At 41.4% G+C, this 16,919-nt stretch overlaps 1 protein-coding gene across 22 annotated transcripts in view; it reads left to right on the top strand.

The window, feature by feature from the left end:
* TENM2 (teneurin transmembrane protein 2) overlaps positions 1 to 16,919 on the top strand; it is a 1,977,527-nt gene that overhangs the window by 1,762,596 nt on the left and 198,012 nt on the right. For all 22 annotated transcript variants that reach the window (XM_045502305.1, XM_045502315.1, XM_045502361.1 and 19 more), the window contains one exon: positions 7,393 to 7,598. In XM_045502305.1, coding sequence (XP_045358261.1) covers positions 7,393 to 7,598 — 206 coding nt within the window. The remainder of the gene's footprint in view (positions 1 to 7,392; positions 7,599 to 16,919) is intronic.

The following is a 16,919-nucleotide window of genomic DNA, read 5'->3' as shown; positions in this document are numbered from 1 at the left end:
ACCCAGAACCCAAGGGTGGTGAACAGTCTTTCATTGAATGATTATGGGATGGCTGTTTAAATCTTCTCCTGATGCCACCAATTGAAGCCCACACTGAGTCCCTGGGACCTTGCCCTGCTGCCTGGATGAGGGATACTGGTGGTATGATATGCATCCCAACGTTTGATGTTGAGCAAAAATTACCTAGCGCTATAGTAGATGCTTGACAAATATTTGTTGCGTCAAGTATGAATGAATGATCTCCACAACATTGCTTGGGACACTTGTTAGTCATTGTTAAATAAAATCTGGCAGATTTTTGCTGAAGGAGGCTCCAGAGAGTTGTCCACCTGAAAAGCAGCTAGAGTATACAGCAACATGGGCAATTTGGAACTCATGATCTTGTGACTTTGTTTTTTCTGCTTTTAGCACCTTCCTTCACGTGACTGGTCCCTCCTTATCTATAGACATATTGATCACTCATTGAATATTGATTTCAGCTGCTCTAGAAAATGACTTCCTGCTTCACTGAGTCCTATCCCACCCCGTGGCCCTTTATCTCATTGTTACCTACACTAGTTCATTGTACGTATGCTGGGCAGCCTATATTTTAACTATACCATCGTAAATTTATACTCTAAATCTGGGGAAAATAGTTATGGCTGTGTTTGGGTAGCACAACACCTGGGTAGAAAGATGTAGAAGTGCCACAGATTGGGTGCTACATATGTTACCCTGGTTAATCCTCAGAAACCACCCCATTATACAGATGAGTAGACAAACCCAGAGAAAGGGAGTGGTTAGCCCAAAGGCAACAGCTAGTAGTTGTCAGAGCTGGGATTCAAACCCAGGGCTGACAGCTTCACTGTCCAACATGCCTCCTGAGGTCTCAGATCTTCTCAGTAAAGGATAGAAAGTGTGATTACTTTGCTTCCTTGTTGTCTGTCTCTCAGTGGCACCCCGTTAGGAATTAACCATGTTGGGGTCCTAGAACACAAGCAGGGCCAGAGGGAGCCCAGATTTAGATCCTCCTTGGTGGGACTGGGAGCCTGACTCAGGGTGCTGGCCTCCTTGACCTTCAGGAGCAACACAGATCTTCACTCCTGTTGGACAACAGCCCAGGAACTTGACCTCTAGGAACAGAGCTACTGAGATGGTTCCCCACACTGGCTTCAGCAGTTTACAAATGCCCGCTTTCCTATTTATGTCTTTCAAGGCAATGTTTGCATAACATTTTTTTCCTTTTTTATTGTTTTTAACATTACAGAAGTTTTGCACACTCAATTTATTTTATTTTTTTAACGTTTTATTTTTGAGACAGAGAGAGACAGAGCATGAATGGGGGCAGGTCAGAGAGAGAGGGACACACAGAATCCAAAGCAGGCTCCAGGCTCTGCCAGGCTCTGAGCTGTCAGCACAGAGCCCGACATGGGGCTCGAACTCATGGACTGTGAGATCATGACCTGAGCTGAAGTCGGACGCTTAACCAACTAAGCCACCCAGGCACCCCTGCACACTCCATTTAAAGATGTTTTTTAATTATGTAGAAAAGCTTTTTTTTTTCCTTTGTTACAAAGAATGTTGTGTAACAACTGGCAAATTTGAATCAGATCTTTAAGTTAGAAATACATTGTATCAATGTTAATTTACTGTTTTTGATAACTGTACCGTGGCTCTGAAAAAGAATGCCTTTGTTTTTAGGAAAAACACATAGAAGAATCAAGAGGTAAAAGGAACAACCTATCTGTAACTTATTCTCCATTCTTCAGAAAAAAAATAGAGAAAAGAAAGAATGATAGAACAAATATGTATTAAATTTATGGAATCTGGGTGAATGATATGCAGGAATTCTTTGTACTGTTTTCTAAAAATGTTACTGTAAATCTGAAATTATTTCAAAATGAAGATTTTTTTTATATAAAAGTATTGAAAACTCCACTTTGCAAAAGCAGAATTCAGTTGCCATTATCTGGAGAATTTACTTTGAAAGTAGTCACTAGCTTTTAATAGTAATTGTAACTTATGTTAAACGAATTGAATTTGTTAAAAGTGAAATTGGATAACCTCTCCTCCCTCCTACGGACCACACACACACACACACACACACACACACACACACCACACACACTCTTTGTAGCATATATCCAGAGATGACTCACCCCTCCTCACCCCCTAGCTCTCTCTGTTAGGACACAGTAGACTACAGTGTAATGTCCCATAAGATACTCTGAGTCCAAACCTCTCTCATGTAGATAAGGACACTGAGACTTTGAGAGCTAGAACTGCCTCAAACTAGTCAGCTCCTTAGTAGCAAGGAGGGAGTTCAAACAAACAGTTCATTTACACCCCTGTTTCTTTCCGCAAAAGGTCCAAGGTTAAATATCAGGAATAAGACCCTTCGCTTTTGGTTGTTATATAACAACCTTTCCACTATATTCCAGTCTCTCTGGTTTGCTTATTTATCTATAAGGTTTTATACAAAAGGTACATTAAGAGTTTATTCATGATTTTTGAAGAGGATTCTCAGTGACGGTTCCTTTAAATAGTAAATTTCCCCATAAAGCTTTCAAGCTTTCGGTTTTACTGGGGGGGGGGGGGGGTGCGGAGTCAGTTTACATGCAACTTTTCAAAGTAAATCTACTTTAAGGCACTCATTTTTACCTGGTGGTCACAGGGGTTATGTTAAAACACCCCAGCAGCTGGGCAGGTAAAACTTGATTCAGTTCAGCAAGCATTTATAAATCATCCATGGTTTGCCAGGTGCAAACCATATAGAACCCAAAGATGCATTTGCACCTCTATCTGACCTCAGGGAGTGCAGTGTCTAATATGAGAGACTTACGAAGGCAAGCAAAATCAATTATAGGACCTAACAACAGGTGCTGGACCCTGCAGTAGACTTAAGTGTAAATGCTATGAACACTCGGAGAGTCTACTTATTTGATGGTAGGAGTGAAGGCTGGGTGTAAAGGAAAAGACAGCATCAGTGTGAAGGTGCAGCTGACCTGGACCTTCATTTCAGGGCTACTCAATAAAACAGGTTTATCAATAATCATACCAGCTCTGGAACGTCCCACCAAAAATCAGTAGTGGGAACAGATCCCAACCAACAATTTTACACTTGTTCCCATAGTTAAGTCTATTCCAGAAGAATTAGACACTGTCTCTTGATTGGTAGATATACAAATATATAAACATAGATATACACATATACATAAACATATATATCACATATCCATGCAATGTTTTTTTTTTCTTTTTCTTTTAGAAAATCTTTTACTCTAGGGGTCCCTAGGTGGTCAGTTGGTTTACTGTCTGACTCTTGATTTGGGTTCAGGTCATGATCTCACAGTTCTGAGATCGAGCCCCGCAACAGGCTCTAGGATGACCTGCTTAGGATTCTCTCTCCCTCTCTCTCTGCCCCTTCCCATAAGATACTCTGCTCACACGCACACACATTCATTCATTCATTCATTCTCTCTCTCTCTCTCTCTCTCTCTCTCTCTGTCTCTCTTCTCTCTTCTCTCTCTCTCTCTCTCTCTCAAATAAATTTTTAAAAAAGTAAAATCCTTTACTCTAAAAAGAAAGCCAGGGGCGCCTGGGTGGCGCAGTCGGTTAAGCGTCCGACTTCAGCCAGGTCACGATCTCGCGGTCTGTGAGTTCGAGCCCCACGTCGGGCTCTGGGCTGATGGCTCAGAGCCTGGAGCCTGTTTCCGATTCTGTGTCTCCCTCTCTCTCTCTGCCCCTCCCCCGTTCATGCTCTATCTCTCTCTGTCCCAAAAATAAATAAACGTTGAAAAAAAAAAAAAAAAAAAAAGAAAGCCAGGTGCTTTCCCATATAGCTCTTCATTTTTTTATTTAATTAAATGAAGCTAACTAGCATATATTTTGCTCTTATTATGTGCCAGTACAAAGCCCTTTGTATACTTCCATTTGTTACTTCCACCCTGTGAGATAGTTACTATAAAGAAGAATGGAGACCCAGAGAGGTTAAGCAAATTGCTAGAGGTCCACAGCAAGGAAGAACCAGAGACAGAATTTAAACCCACTGTGTCTGGCTGCAAAACCCAATGTACTGCTTCCTTTAGTGGATTGAAAATGAAGAAGGGGAGCATATGAAATCCTAGGAGGAGGTGTGAATACTAAAAAGGCAGCCTGTACTCACTGATGGTAGCAGCTAATTTACAGAAGGTGGTGTCCTGAAGTTGGGTCTAGTAAAAGAACAGGGCTCCCACTGCTGTACAAACCAAGCCCCTGAGGCTCCTTGTCTGAATTCCTCCAGAGCAACCATTCTCTGGCAGCTGGCTCCCTTGTGAATCTCTTGCATCCTCATTGGGCTTGACATTATCAAAATCCGTTTAGGTTTCAACAGTAGATTAGCAGGCTCGTGGGTGCTGATTTCCTGCTTCTTTTTCATATCCTGTCATTAACCCAGCAACCCCTGAAAGCCCAACAGACATGAAGGAAAGCCCATCTTATTAAGTTTAAAGATGAATAATTTCTTTAAAATTCTTTTTTTATTTTAAATGAATTTCTTTAACTTGTTGCCACACTGTGATTGCTGGGTTTATTTTTGGTTTCTATCAGAGGCCCCTAAACTATTCTTCCCCAGGGGTCTTTTTTATTACACCTCTTCCTTACTGGGTCCTTTTTATTATATCCCTTCCCCCCAAAGACCCTAATGTGGGGGAGGGGGAAGTCTGCCAAAAGCAGCATTTTTACATACAAATTAGTTCAAATTATAATAATTAGAGCTTCTGATTAATGGATGATAACAAGTATTTCCCCCTGGACATGCCATTATTTCAGCAAAATCAACAACACTCTATTTAGGCTGAGAACCTTATTGATAATAATAGTAACGGTAGCTAATTTTTATTTAGGACTTCTGTTGTGCCTAAAATTAAGAGCTTTGCATGGATTAACTCATTAAATCCTCACAACAACCCTATGAAATAAGTAATAGTATCCCAACTATTCAGATGTGGGAATTAAGACATAGAGAATTGATACACTTAGCAAGTATCAAAGGTAGGATTTGAACCAGGGCAGTCTCCGCCCAGAATCTCTGTTCTTCCATACCATGCATTATTCCTCCCCCTACAGAGAAGTATTCCATGTCCATTATCCACATAAACATGTTTGAGGAATAAACCATCTAGTTCCATCTAAAGGTTTGACCCACTCGGGACTTACTATCTATTTCTTTCCTTAGCGATATTATGTGATGAGAGCTTCCAAACTTCCCTCAGAAACCTGTTCCCTAGTTTTGTTTTCTAGAGGTCAAGAATTTCTTCTTAAAATCTCAACCATTGTTTCTCCTGCTTTATTTTAAGCCTTTGCTGACTTTTTATTTGATCCCCTATTGAGCTAAATAAAAATGAATCATTCCCTCTCTTGTTTTAAAAAGGAAAAATAAAAAGGAAAAAAAATAACTTCATACCCTTGATATGCCCCAATTCGAGAGACCCCCTGAAAACAAACCACCAGAGTCCAGAATCAAAGCCAAGCGGCAAGGGTCATTTATTGCAGGTTCGAGCCGGGTCCTCCGCGCACTCGTTGCCGGTGACGCTAAGAGGGCCCGAGTAAGGATCTTACAGCTTCTTTTATAGACAGGCACAAACAAGTTAGGGATATTTTGTAGAGGTTACAGAGCTGTTGTTGGTTAACATTTAAATTTGAACGCTCAGCAGAACTTGATTGGTTCCCACCTTTATTTCAAACCATTCAGCAGAACTTGACTGGTTCCCACCTTTATGTCAGACTACAACCGGGCACGCCCTGGCTGGGAACGGGGGAACAGGGAGGGGGGGAGCCTTTTCTTTGCAGTTGTGAGTACACCTGGTAATTTTTCTCTTAGTCTCTCACCCTCAAGTCATTCTGTGTTTTTCTTTTATAATTTAGGTATGGAAAACTGTCAGAAATCCAAAAATTTCACCTCTCCATTTTACAGATGGAGAAAGGAGCATCAAGGTCATTTATGAGTCTTGTCTTAATGCAGGGGCCAGAATAGTGACAGACCAGGTCTGCTAAGTCAGACAGCTTCACTAACACTTTGTGCCAGCCTTCAGCTGCTTGTGGTTCCCACAACCTCTCCTGACCATCCAAATCTTTTACGCTGGACTGTTGCCAAATATAGATAAATATTTTCTCAAGAACCCATCCGTTCCAGAGTGCGGAAGGGAACTTGATTCCCATCCTTTGCCCATTGGGCAGAAGAGGTTTTCCAATCCACAAGGCCATCAAAGTGATGGGTTGAAAAGTGAAAAGTCCCCCAGAACTTCTTTCAGAAGTCCCATTTGAACAAATCACAAATGACCATGATAAAACTAGGTTCCATCTAGGTTGTGTTCCCATTTAAGGGATCAGGGAAATGAGACTCCAAGAGATTAACTGCTTTCCTTGTGTGACTACTAGCAACTCCCAGGTTTTCCTGAATTCTGTGCTTGCAAATAAAACCACCCTCAGAAGTGTAGAAGGTACTGGAGGATTCATTGCTATTAAATCCTCTTTAAAAATAGGTATTTCTGGGGGCGTCTGGGTGGCGCAGTCGGTTAAGCGTCCAACTTCAGCCAGGTCACGATCTCGCGGTCCGTGAGTTCGAGCCCCGCGTCGGGCTCTGGGCTGATGGCTCAGAGCCTGGAGCCTGTTTCTGATTCTGTGTCTCCCTCTCTCTCTGCCCCTCCCCCGTTCATGCTCTGTCTCTCTCTGTCCCAAAAATAAATAAACGTTGAAAAAAAAAAAATAGGTATTTCTGGAACTCCTTTCACTAAAGTTTTGAAGGAAGCTCAATGTGGGCAACCAATATTTTCTGTATTCGTGATTTCAAATGCGACAGAGATGCTATGATGATGCCATGACAGAGGTGTGATTTCCACAGTGTGCTTAGATCCCTCCTGCTAACTCAAGGAAGGAGTCACCCCCAAGATTAGATCAGTCTGACATCAAGTCCTTATTTTCTACAGTTATTTACTTTGGACTAATTTTTTGTTCACAGTTGCTTCTTTCTATTTTAATTTATGAAAATGTCAGAGAGTATATTGGACTTGTCTGTGGCTGGAAAGAATAATTAAAGGCTACAAGAATTAGATTTGGTGCCAAATTAATATCACTCTCTTCTCCCCTGCTGATAATTTTACACCTCAGTCATATTCGAGGTTATTGGAAGCTTTACCTGTGCTTCCCAGACTCCAGCTCTTACTATATTTGATCAGTTAATAGTAATCAAAGAAGTTTAGAAAGCATGGTGCCGGTATTTCACATGCCCTGGGTTATGAGTTTATACTTAAAGACAAACTTGCCATGAGTTTAATCGTAATTTTTTTGAAACTCCTGGCATGCAACTAGACGGAAATGTAGAACCAACAAATGTGTACAGATATCACTGACTTGATGTCAATTCCTGCTTTCCAGTGCCCTGGTCATTGAAAAACAGCAGCATAGACAGTGGTGAAGCAGAAGTTGGTCGACGGGTGACCCAAGAAGTCCCACCAGGTGTGTTTTGGAGATCACAGATTCACATCAGTCAACCCCAGTTCTTAAAGTTCAATATCTCCCTTGGGAAGGATGCTCTCTTTGGTGTTTACATAAGAAGAGGACTTCCACCATCCCATGCCCAGGTATGAACATACTTGATATGAGTTTTAAAAAATTACTACTCCTCACCCAGTAGGATGACTATAGTTGGAAGTTGGACAATAACAAGTGTTGGCAGGGGTGTGGAGAAATTGGAACATTGGTATGTTGCTGGTAGGAATGTAAAATGGTGCAGCTCCTGTGGAAAACAGTTTGACAGTTCTTCAAAAAGTTAAACATAGAGTCACCATCTGACCCAGTAATTCCACTTCTAGGCATATACACAGAGAATTGAAAAGGTTATTTCTCATAAAAACATATACATGAACATTCAAAGCAGCATAATTCATAATGGTCAAAAAGTGGAAACAACCCAAATGGCCATGAACTGGATGAATGGATAAACAAAATGTGATATATGCATACAGTGAAATACTATGCAACTATATCAAGGAATGAAATGTTGTTATACACTACAACATTGATGAGTCTGAAAAGTATGGGGTTAGGTGACAGAATCCAGATACAAAAGCCCATATATTGTATAATTCCATTTATACTGTCAAGAATAGGCAAATCCATAGAGATGGAAAGGGGATTAGTGATTGCCAGGGGTGAGAGAGGAGGGAATTGTTACGGACTGCTGGTAGGTATGGTAGGTTTCTTTTAGGGATATTGTAAATGCTCAGGAATTAGATAGTGGTGACAGTTGTACAACATTGTGAATACACTCAAAAACTACTAGAATGTAGGAGCATCTGGGTGGCCCAGTCAGTTAAGTGTCCAACTTTGGCTCAGGTCATAATCTCACAGTTTGTGAGTTTGGGCTCAGTGTCAGGCTCTGTGCTAAAGCTGGGAGCCTGGATCCTGCTTCAGATTATGTGTCTCCCCCTCTCTCTCTATGCCCCTCCCCAAATTGCTCTTTGACTCTCTCTCAAAAACTAAATAAAAAATAATTTTAAAATTAAAAAAAAAACACTACTAGAGTGTAAAATGGCATAGTTTATGTTGTTTGTATGGTGTGTCCAAAAAAAAATAATAACATTCCTATCTGAAGAAGTCAGCTTTGCTAGCCCTGGGGGTGAATCCTCAGGCACTTTTCAGGTATTCTAGTTATTGTATTAGTTTGTTAAAATATCACTAGGAGACATCCCAGTGAATTTTTTAAAAAGAGTTGTGTAACACTGACCAAAATTCAGCCATTTCTCTGTGATTTCTGTTCTTCTGTTCTACCCTCTACTGAGTTCCTTGGGACATCCTTAGCACTTTGAAAGTCAGATTATCCCATGTTGGGAATGAAGAGACTGGATTAGAGTATGAATTTCATTGTCTCTTCTCTCACCCCTCCTTTAATTTGTCCTGGCAGAGATTTTATTATATACCCACCATTGGGGATAAATTAACACCCACCTAGCTTGGTTTTCTTTTCCAATAAGAATTGCATATCCTGAGAAAAACCACGTAGGGCTTTCCCGCCTCATTTGCTTTCAAATCCGGCAAGTACATAAAGAAGTACATTAGGAAAATACCCCAGTGGAAGGAAAACTTCCTTAACTACCCATTATATGCAGTCAAAGATGACTTTAAAATGTGTTGGAAAGGTATTCATCTAGAAAATTGAATTGAAAGAATTGTGAGCTCTAAACCCATTGGCAAAGGCAAAGGCATCAGGCCACCATTTCCTTGGCTTTGGCTCCTGGCAGACAGCGCTAATCGCTAATCAAGGGCTGCACTTTGTCCTCAGTGATCTCAATGCATAGATACCCCCCACAGAACCCTCAAGGCAGCTGCTACCAACTGACCAGTGTTGGCTCTCATGATGAAACTTATTTGCAGCCCCATCTTTACAACCTGAAAGTATCACAGAGCCTTAGAGGAGGGCTTTGGGGGCTTTTTGTTTTCTGTTTGTTTTGTTTTAGCATACACAGTCCATGCTATGGGGACCAATATGTAAAGTAGTAATCAATAAATCCTCCATCCATCCACCCATCCAGAAAAATATTTATTGGTTGAGGCACTGATTATTCAGGGATGAGTTAACACAGCCCCTGACCAAGCAGAACTCCCGATACAAGAATTGTATCTGCTCTTCAAAGAGATTCTCATCGAGAGAAAGAGAGGAAGTGGGCTGACAGGAATCCCTGTGGCATTTCTGTAACTTCTGGCAGGCAGCAGGGTGATGCTCTGGGAAGTTAAGTAAATTGTGAGGTGGTCTCCTTGACCTTCAGGCTCCACTGATTCTACTACAGCACCACTTGCAGTGGTGGCGAAATCTGCTTATTGGCCTTATTCGAGTAAATATGAACATGCCTCTGGGCACAGCTGAGAATAACTTTCCTCTCAGCCAGTTGGATGCAAGGTGCTTTGCTGGAGAAAAACGCTTCTTCCCGACACTGTTCCAAAGCACTGTTATCCCCCTTCCCTTGCATGCTCTGAACAACTAGTATCATGGAAAAGCAAATGATCATGGCAAGTCAAGTAGGTAACTCTGTAACTGAGTGATAGTGGACAGCAGGCAGAAACATACTCTACCCAGTTTCCCTGCTGTTCTGACATTCAGGACTCAAACCCTCAATGACAATGTCTTTTCTTCTTTTGTGGCTACACCACACTGTCCATCTCCTGCCAGGCTAGTGATTGTTCTAGCGGTCGTCCTCTCAAAATAGCTCCACTCCAGGGACAGCCTCATCACAGTTCAAGGGAAGGGAAATGAATAGGCATGGGCTGATGTACGCTGAGGGTTTCAGTCCAGCTGCCAATTTGGGAGTTTAGCGTGTGTTACAGGGTCAAGTAAGCGAGACACAGTGCAGATACTTAGAAATGCACAAGACAGGTACAATATAGGGACACTTCTTAAAAAAAAAGAAAAAGAGAAAAAAAAACAACTCCCTACACATTCTCACATTCAGTCACTGTCATTACATGCATTCATGTCCATTTGATGAGGTACATTTCCTTGAGGAGACGGTACTTAGCTCCTTGCAGGGATAGGTGACTAACTCACATCTCGAACCATTATAGAATTTCTCATTTCTATTGGCATATCCTATCAAGGAACATAAGTTCTATGGGGATTGGCAGTGTAGCCAAGGTGACTCATTTGAGCTGGAAAGAGAGAAAGAGAAAGATATGGGGAGGCGGTGGGGGGGGGGGATGACTATGAAATTCTATTGGCTGTGTTGCATGAAATAGCTATGCTTAAATTTTATTGAGTATCATGCTTTGACCAAGAGTCTACAAGGTTTAGTATCCTTGTCCAAGGATATTAAATACAGAAGAGAATCCTTTTTTACCTGCTTATATTTCTCAAGAATCAGAGTGTGTCCCAGTTGAGTTTTTGAAAGTGGCTTTTTACAGTGGTACAGAGGCAACATGGCATAGGGGAGAAAGTCCTGGAATTGGAGAACTCAGAATGGAAGCCCTGCTACATATTAACCAGGAGACCTAAGCCTTGTCCCCTAACCTCTTTTATCATCCATTTCTTTGTCTACCTACCTTACCTGGCTCACAATGTTGTTGTAATTATACCACCACCACAAACGTAGAATGGGAAAACACGCTGTAAACTAAAGCACAATTTAAAAAAAATACCAGATACGAGTGTTTCATGGTACTAAGAAACTCTGTGTGGCCCTAGCAAACACTGTATATAGATGAGTTATTATGCAAATACAGTTTTTAAGATTAATTTTCTAGTGTTTTTCCCTTCTTATGGAAGAACAAACTGTTATCGTTGCAGAAAAAAATTTCTTAACACACAAACAAAAAGGAGCAGAAACACCCATCATTTGAAGCAGTCCCCTTTCGATAAATGTTTACATATGTTTTTGCTACAATAAAATCTCTAAGTTGTAGAGTGGGGGCAACCTAAGAATCTAAATGACTTAAAATAGTAGAAGGCATTTTTTGTTTACTAGGGATGATTTCGCCCTCCCCTCCACCCAGATTCATTCAGCAATGTCTTGGGGATATTTGTGGTTGTCACACTGGGCCAAAGCTGCTACTAACAGCTAGTGGGTCAAGCCTAGGGATGCTGTCACACACGCACAGGACACCCCCCAAACAAAGAATTATCCCTCCCAGGATGCCAGTAGTGCTGAAGTTGGAAACCCCACTTTACACGTTCACATGGATGAAGGAAGACTTGGTGCCAGGTGAGCCTCATTCAGGGACACAGACCCGTGGAGCTTCCCCTATCCAGGCTTTACTAGTTCCCTGTAGTGAAGGAAGGTAGAGCATCTTGGACTGCTTGGATATTCCCCTTGTCTTACAGACCAAAGCGAGTCCTATCCTAACTTCAGTGGAGCAGGAAGTGCAATCTGGTGTTGACCCTGAGAAGTGGAGCACTAGATAAATCAACAAAAAGCCCTAGCGACTTGCAATAAAATGTTGGGATACCTGTCCTTGTGGCTAGTGTTTGTGTACACCCTTAATTCTTTCCCTGAAAGTAAACCCTTACAGAATTAATATGGATTGCTAAATTGTCCTTCTGTAGGTTTACACCAGTTACTCTCCATATATTCCTACCTACCAGCAGCAGTGTGCCCATTTTATTTACCTGAACCGTTACATAACCTGAATGCTACTGTTGTTTAATCTTTGTCCATTTGAAAGGTAGCTATTGTCTTTGAAATGCAACATTTTGACACTCTCCTTTGCATTTTTTAAGACCAAGACAGAAACAAAACAAAACAAAGTCGATATAAGCCATTCTCAACCGACCAATTTGAATTCTTACGGGGAAGGTGAGTGAGGAAGCCTAGTGCATCTTTCCAGGTATTTGAAACCCTACAAACTGTCAGATTTGCTCAACCCCAGTTCTAGGAAGGATACCGATCAGACTTAAAGAAATAGTAATAATCTGACCTGGCTACAGTGCTGGACATCAAAGGAAATTTTAAGGCTGTTGCTGCAAGTCAGGGTCTTTGGTGGTTAAGGCAGTGAGCAAGTTTGCTTGACAGTTTATCACTGATTGCTACTGATATGTCAAGCCAAGTAAAATCCTTTGTGAGAACAAGTCAATAATCGGCAAATGAGGTACATGATTAACCTGAGACAACAAGATGCACTTACCGCTTGGGAGCCCTGCTGAGACTCACCTTCTTCACAGTCCTGTTTAGCAAATATTAAAAATGTCTGTTTCATCACTCAGACTGATGGAGCCATGAGCCCAGTGACTTCCAGATGGAACTTGGAAGCAGAGGGTGGGCTTGCAGCTCCAGCAGATTTCTTAGAGGGAGATACTAGGGATTGTATGGCACTGAGAAAGAAGTAGACATTGTCAACCCCTGGTGCTTTTTACTGAGAGGTGTCTGAGGATAAGAAGTAAACTAGCCACAAGGCACAATAAACAATAAAGAAGAAGTATCTAGGAGACCACCAATTGCCCCATGATCATAGGAAATACATGCAAATTTGGGAGATGGAGCATGCATGGACCACGATAAAATGAGCTAAGCAAACATTCCTATGTGTCTTCATCAGCAGAGTTCCCCTATATGACATTTTTTAAAGCAAATTTATAGATGGTGATTAGTGATGTTAGCTTCTGCCCTCTCAGGTTTATCCCTTTCTAATTTAGAGCCTTTTAAAAAAAACATGGTGTTTTTTTTTTAATTTATTTTGAGATAGAGCAGGAGCAGAGGAGGGGCAAAGAGAATGAGAGAGAATCCTGATCACACTCCACAGTGTCAGCACAGAGCCCATCGTGGGTCTCCATCCCATGAACCATGAGACCATGACCTGAGCCAAAATCAGGAGTCGAATGCTTAACCAACTGAGCCACCCAGGTGCACCTGATTCAGAGCCTTTTTTATTTTTTTTATTTTTTTATTTTTTTCAACGTTTATTTATTTTTGGGACAGAGAGAGACAGAGCATGAACGGGGGAGGGGCAGAGAGAGAGGGAGACACAGAATCGGAAACAGGCTCCAGGCTCCGAGCCATCAGCCCAGAGCCCGACGCGGGGCTCGAACCCACAGACCGCGAGATCGTGACCTGGCTGAAGTCAGACGCTCAACCGACTGCGCCACCCAGGCGCCCCTCAGAGCCTTTTTTAAAAGTGAACTCTCACTTTCTGTGTCCCCTTCTCTCTCACCCTTGTGTGTAAACGGCACATAGTTGTTTTTTTTTTAATGTTTACTTTTTGATATTTGAGAGAGATAGAACACTAGCAGGGAGGTACAGAGGGAGAGGGAGACAAAGGATCTGAAGCAGACTCTGTGCTGACAGCAGAGAACCCACTGTGGGGCTTGAAATCACTAGCCCACTAACCCACTAACCGTGAGATCATGACCTGAGCAGAGTCGGATGTTCAACTGTCTGAGCCATGCAGGTGTCCCTACAGCAGGCTGTTTCAATTACAGATGGGACTGGCTAGGTCCCTGGGACATGGGGACACTGAGTGCTCTGAACACACTGCTTCTTTCAGCCTCCTGCCATCTCTGCACCCTCTCAGTGCCCACTAACCAGTCAGATGGGATCTCCCTGGATTTTACCCCTTCCTGTGGAGCTGTGAGCTTCATGCAGAGGGAATATCAGGGTTTGACTGTCACTTTGCAAAGCACATCACATAGTGATTTAACTTCATTTTGGATGGAGGCGTATTTTTACAGGTGTGTTTTTCAGACTCTTCCTTTCCCAAAAAATCTGAGATATGGAGAAAGGTTTTGTGAAACCAAGAGAGACTTGGTTTCTTCTGTATTGGATTAAAAGTGCTTTTGAAAATGTCTTTCTCAGGAGATCTCTTGTGATCGTCTGGTGTATCCTAACAGGAACCAAAACTGCCACTTAAATGAGTGGGTACCCCCCTGGGCAGCTACCAAGCAGAGCTAAGGAGAAATCTCCAGGGATGCATGAGTTCTATATGAGAGCTGGTGTTGAGAGGGCTGCATGGGAGAAGGCTGTGGATGTTTTTCAAGAAGGGTAATGCTTGAGAACGTGGAACTTGGGGAGAAAGAAACTGGGAAGACAGAGATGAATAAGAGGGGGCAGGACTACATCACATATTCAGACTGCATAGACTCTCAGAGGGGCTATAATTCAGGAGTTTGCAAATTTTCTAAGCAAGGACCTTTATCTTCTAGTGTGATCAGATATAGAACCCCATGAATAAAATGGATAAAAGTTTGGATGGTTTTATTAGCATAAATATAGTGTATAGTTCAAATCCATATTTACTATGTTAATCTCAGTATATGTATGTTTATTATATGCATAATAGAGAGAAAAACTCTCTCTATATAGCCACATAGATAGAGATACAGGGAGAGAGAATAAACTCCTGAGGGTGTTCATCTCTAGGAGTAGGTGAGGAGAACAGGACTGAGAATTAGGTTCAAAAAGCCCTTGCTTTTATCCATAATAAAATATTAACAATAAAGCAAACTCCCTCCCCATCTCCAGCACACACACACAAAGATTGGAAATAAATATGACAAAAAGTTAATATTTATTCCTTTGGTTCAAGTATTAGTATTTGTTACCATATTTTTTATACTTTTTTTGATTGTTGTAATGTCTTTCTCTTTAAGAAAAGTGCATCCATGACAAGCGTGAGTCTATTTTGAGTAAAACAGGCATTAGGAAGCTATAGATGGTGACTTTAATCTTATGTCACTCTCAAGATTCAATTCATTCACATGCTTTGTTTTGTTTGCACTGTTGTGAGAAAAATCACAATGAATATATATATACAACAGTATTTTCTTTAATCACTTTCCTTACAGCCCCTGAATACTCTTCAGTTAAATTGATCCGCAAGCTTGAAAGAGGCACAATAGGAAATCATAGTTTCAAGGCTAAATCGCTTAAGATATCTAACAACTACTCACATCCCTTGCCTTAAATACAGAAAAAGAGAGGTTGGACCCTAAACTTAAAATAAGCTTTGAAACTCTCTTCACTAAATATGTCTCTATTTCTACCTCTGTCTCTATCTCTATCTCACCTTTATGGGACATGTTACATGTTCATTGGAAATTGCTCCTCTGGTTTCAGCTTCTAGCACAAACTTGCATTTCTTCTCTGTCGGGCATTTGGTAGAACAGGAACCACCAGTACAGCTGCTCATACAACTTTATCTGAGCAAACACACAGCACACCAGTGTGCTTTCAAAGAAAGCCACGTGTAGATAAATAAGCTTCCTAATAGATGAGAGTCGGAAAAGTTCAAGTCTATGGTCAGAGAAGTAAGGAAAGCTTTATTCCAACATCTTCACAAAAAATTAATGGCTTTTAAAATGTTTGTTGAAGCCTCTTTCAGGTTAAGGATGTTTCATAGGAAAGCAAAAGTTGTTACAAGACAAAAATATTCATTCATCACCTGATCACTTACAAAAACGTTCTCCATTCAGAGCTCCGTCTCCATTTAACACTAGTTAAGGTAATAATAGAAAGCATTTGCTGGGGGCTCACTGTGCCGGGGACTGTTCCCCATGAATTATTTTATCCTCCCAACAACACAGTGAGGTAGGCAGTATTAGGAGCCTACCACCACTTTACACATGAAACAACTGAGGAAGAGTTCAGAGCTGCAGCGCTGGTACATACAGGGTACAGCCGTCAGACCTTTCTTTTTTCTCCCCTCTGGTGGGAGCAGCCTGCACAGAGCACAGCGCAAGCCCCGACAGAATAAAACTACAGCTCATGCCCCGAACGGGAATCTCACTAGGTCCGTGAGAGTGGTGCCAGAGATCTGCTCTAAATTGCTGGGGAAGCCTTGGTAAACGTGGATCTGGCTGAGGTAACATAGCTAAATATGCGGCGGCGAGAAGTAACAAGGTGACGGAATCGGCACTTCAAGAAGACGATTATAATAACATAAAGAGAGGTCCTAGGACATTTGACAAAGACGTCCAGTATGTTTACCGAAAGATCCCTTTTGATTGTGTTACACCAGTCAAGCCAAAGTGATGCTGTATTGTTCTCGAGTACTCCATCGATTCGGAGATGCACATAATGGTCATCTTTGACATCTCTGAAACCAGGATGTGTTTTGCAATCAATGAGGCTGAGAGACAATGAAATGTTTGCCATCACATTTTTTGTGTGCGTTCTAACAATTAGAGCATAGTTGCTAGTATCACCTGAATTACCCTAAGTCTGGGAGAAAAAGAAGGTGTTCGTAATTAGAGTTTCATTCTTCAAGATAAAGGCCTAATCATTTTCCCATTTGTTAAGGACATTCATTTTAAGTGGCCTTTCATTAATTCCAAATATCCTCCAATAATACACCCTGTTGCATGTGTCAAGTCAGTGTAGAGATTTAAATATAATTTTTTTTAATATATAAATATACAAAAATAAAGCTTAAATAAATATTCTGTGGTGTGCCTAATGCTGCTGTTCCCAACACAGAAAGACATG

Source organism: Leopardus geoffroyi, chromosome A1 (genome assembly GCF_018350155.1).
Source record: "Leopardus geoffroyi isolate Oge1 chromosome A1, O.geoffroyi_Oge1_pat1.0, whole genome shotgun sequence".
Taxonomy (NCBI): Eukaryota; Metazoa; Chordata; class Mammalia; order Carnivora; family Felidae; genus Leopardus; species Leopardus geoffroyi.
The sequence above is the reverse complement of the archived record's forward strand: the minus strand, read 5'-3'. Positions and strand labels throughout refer to the sequence as shown.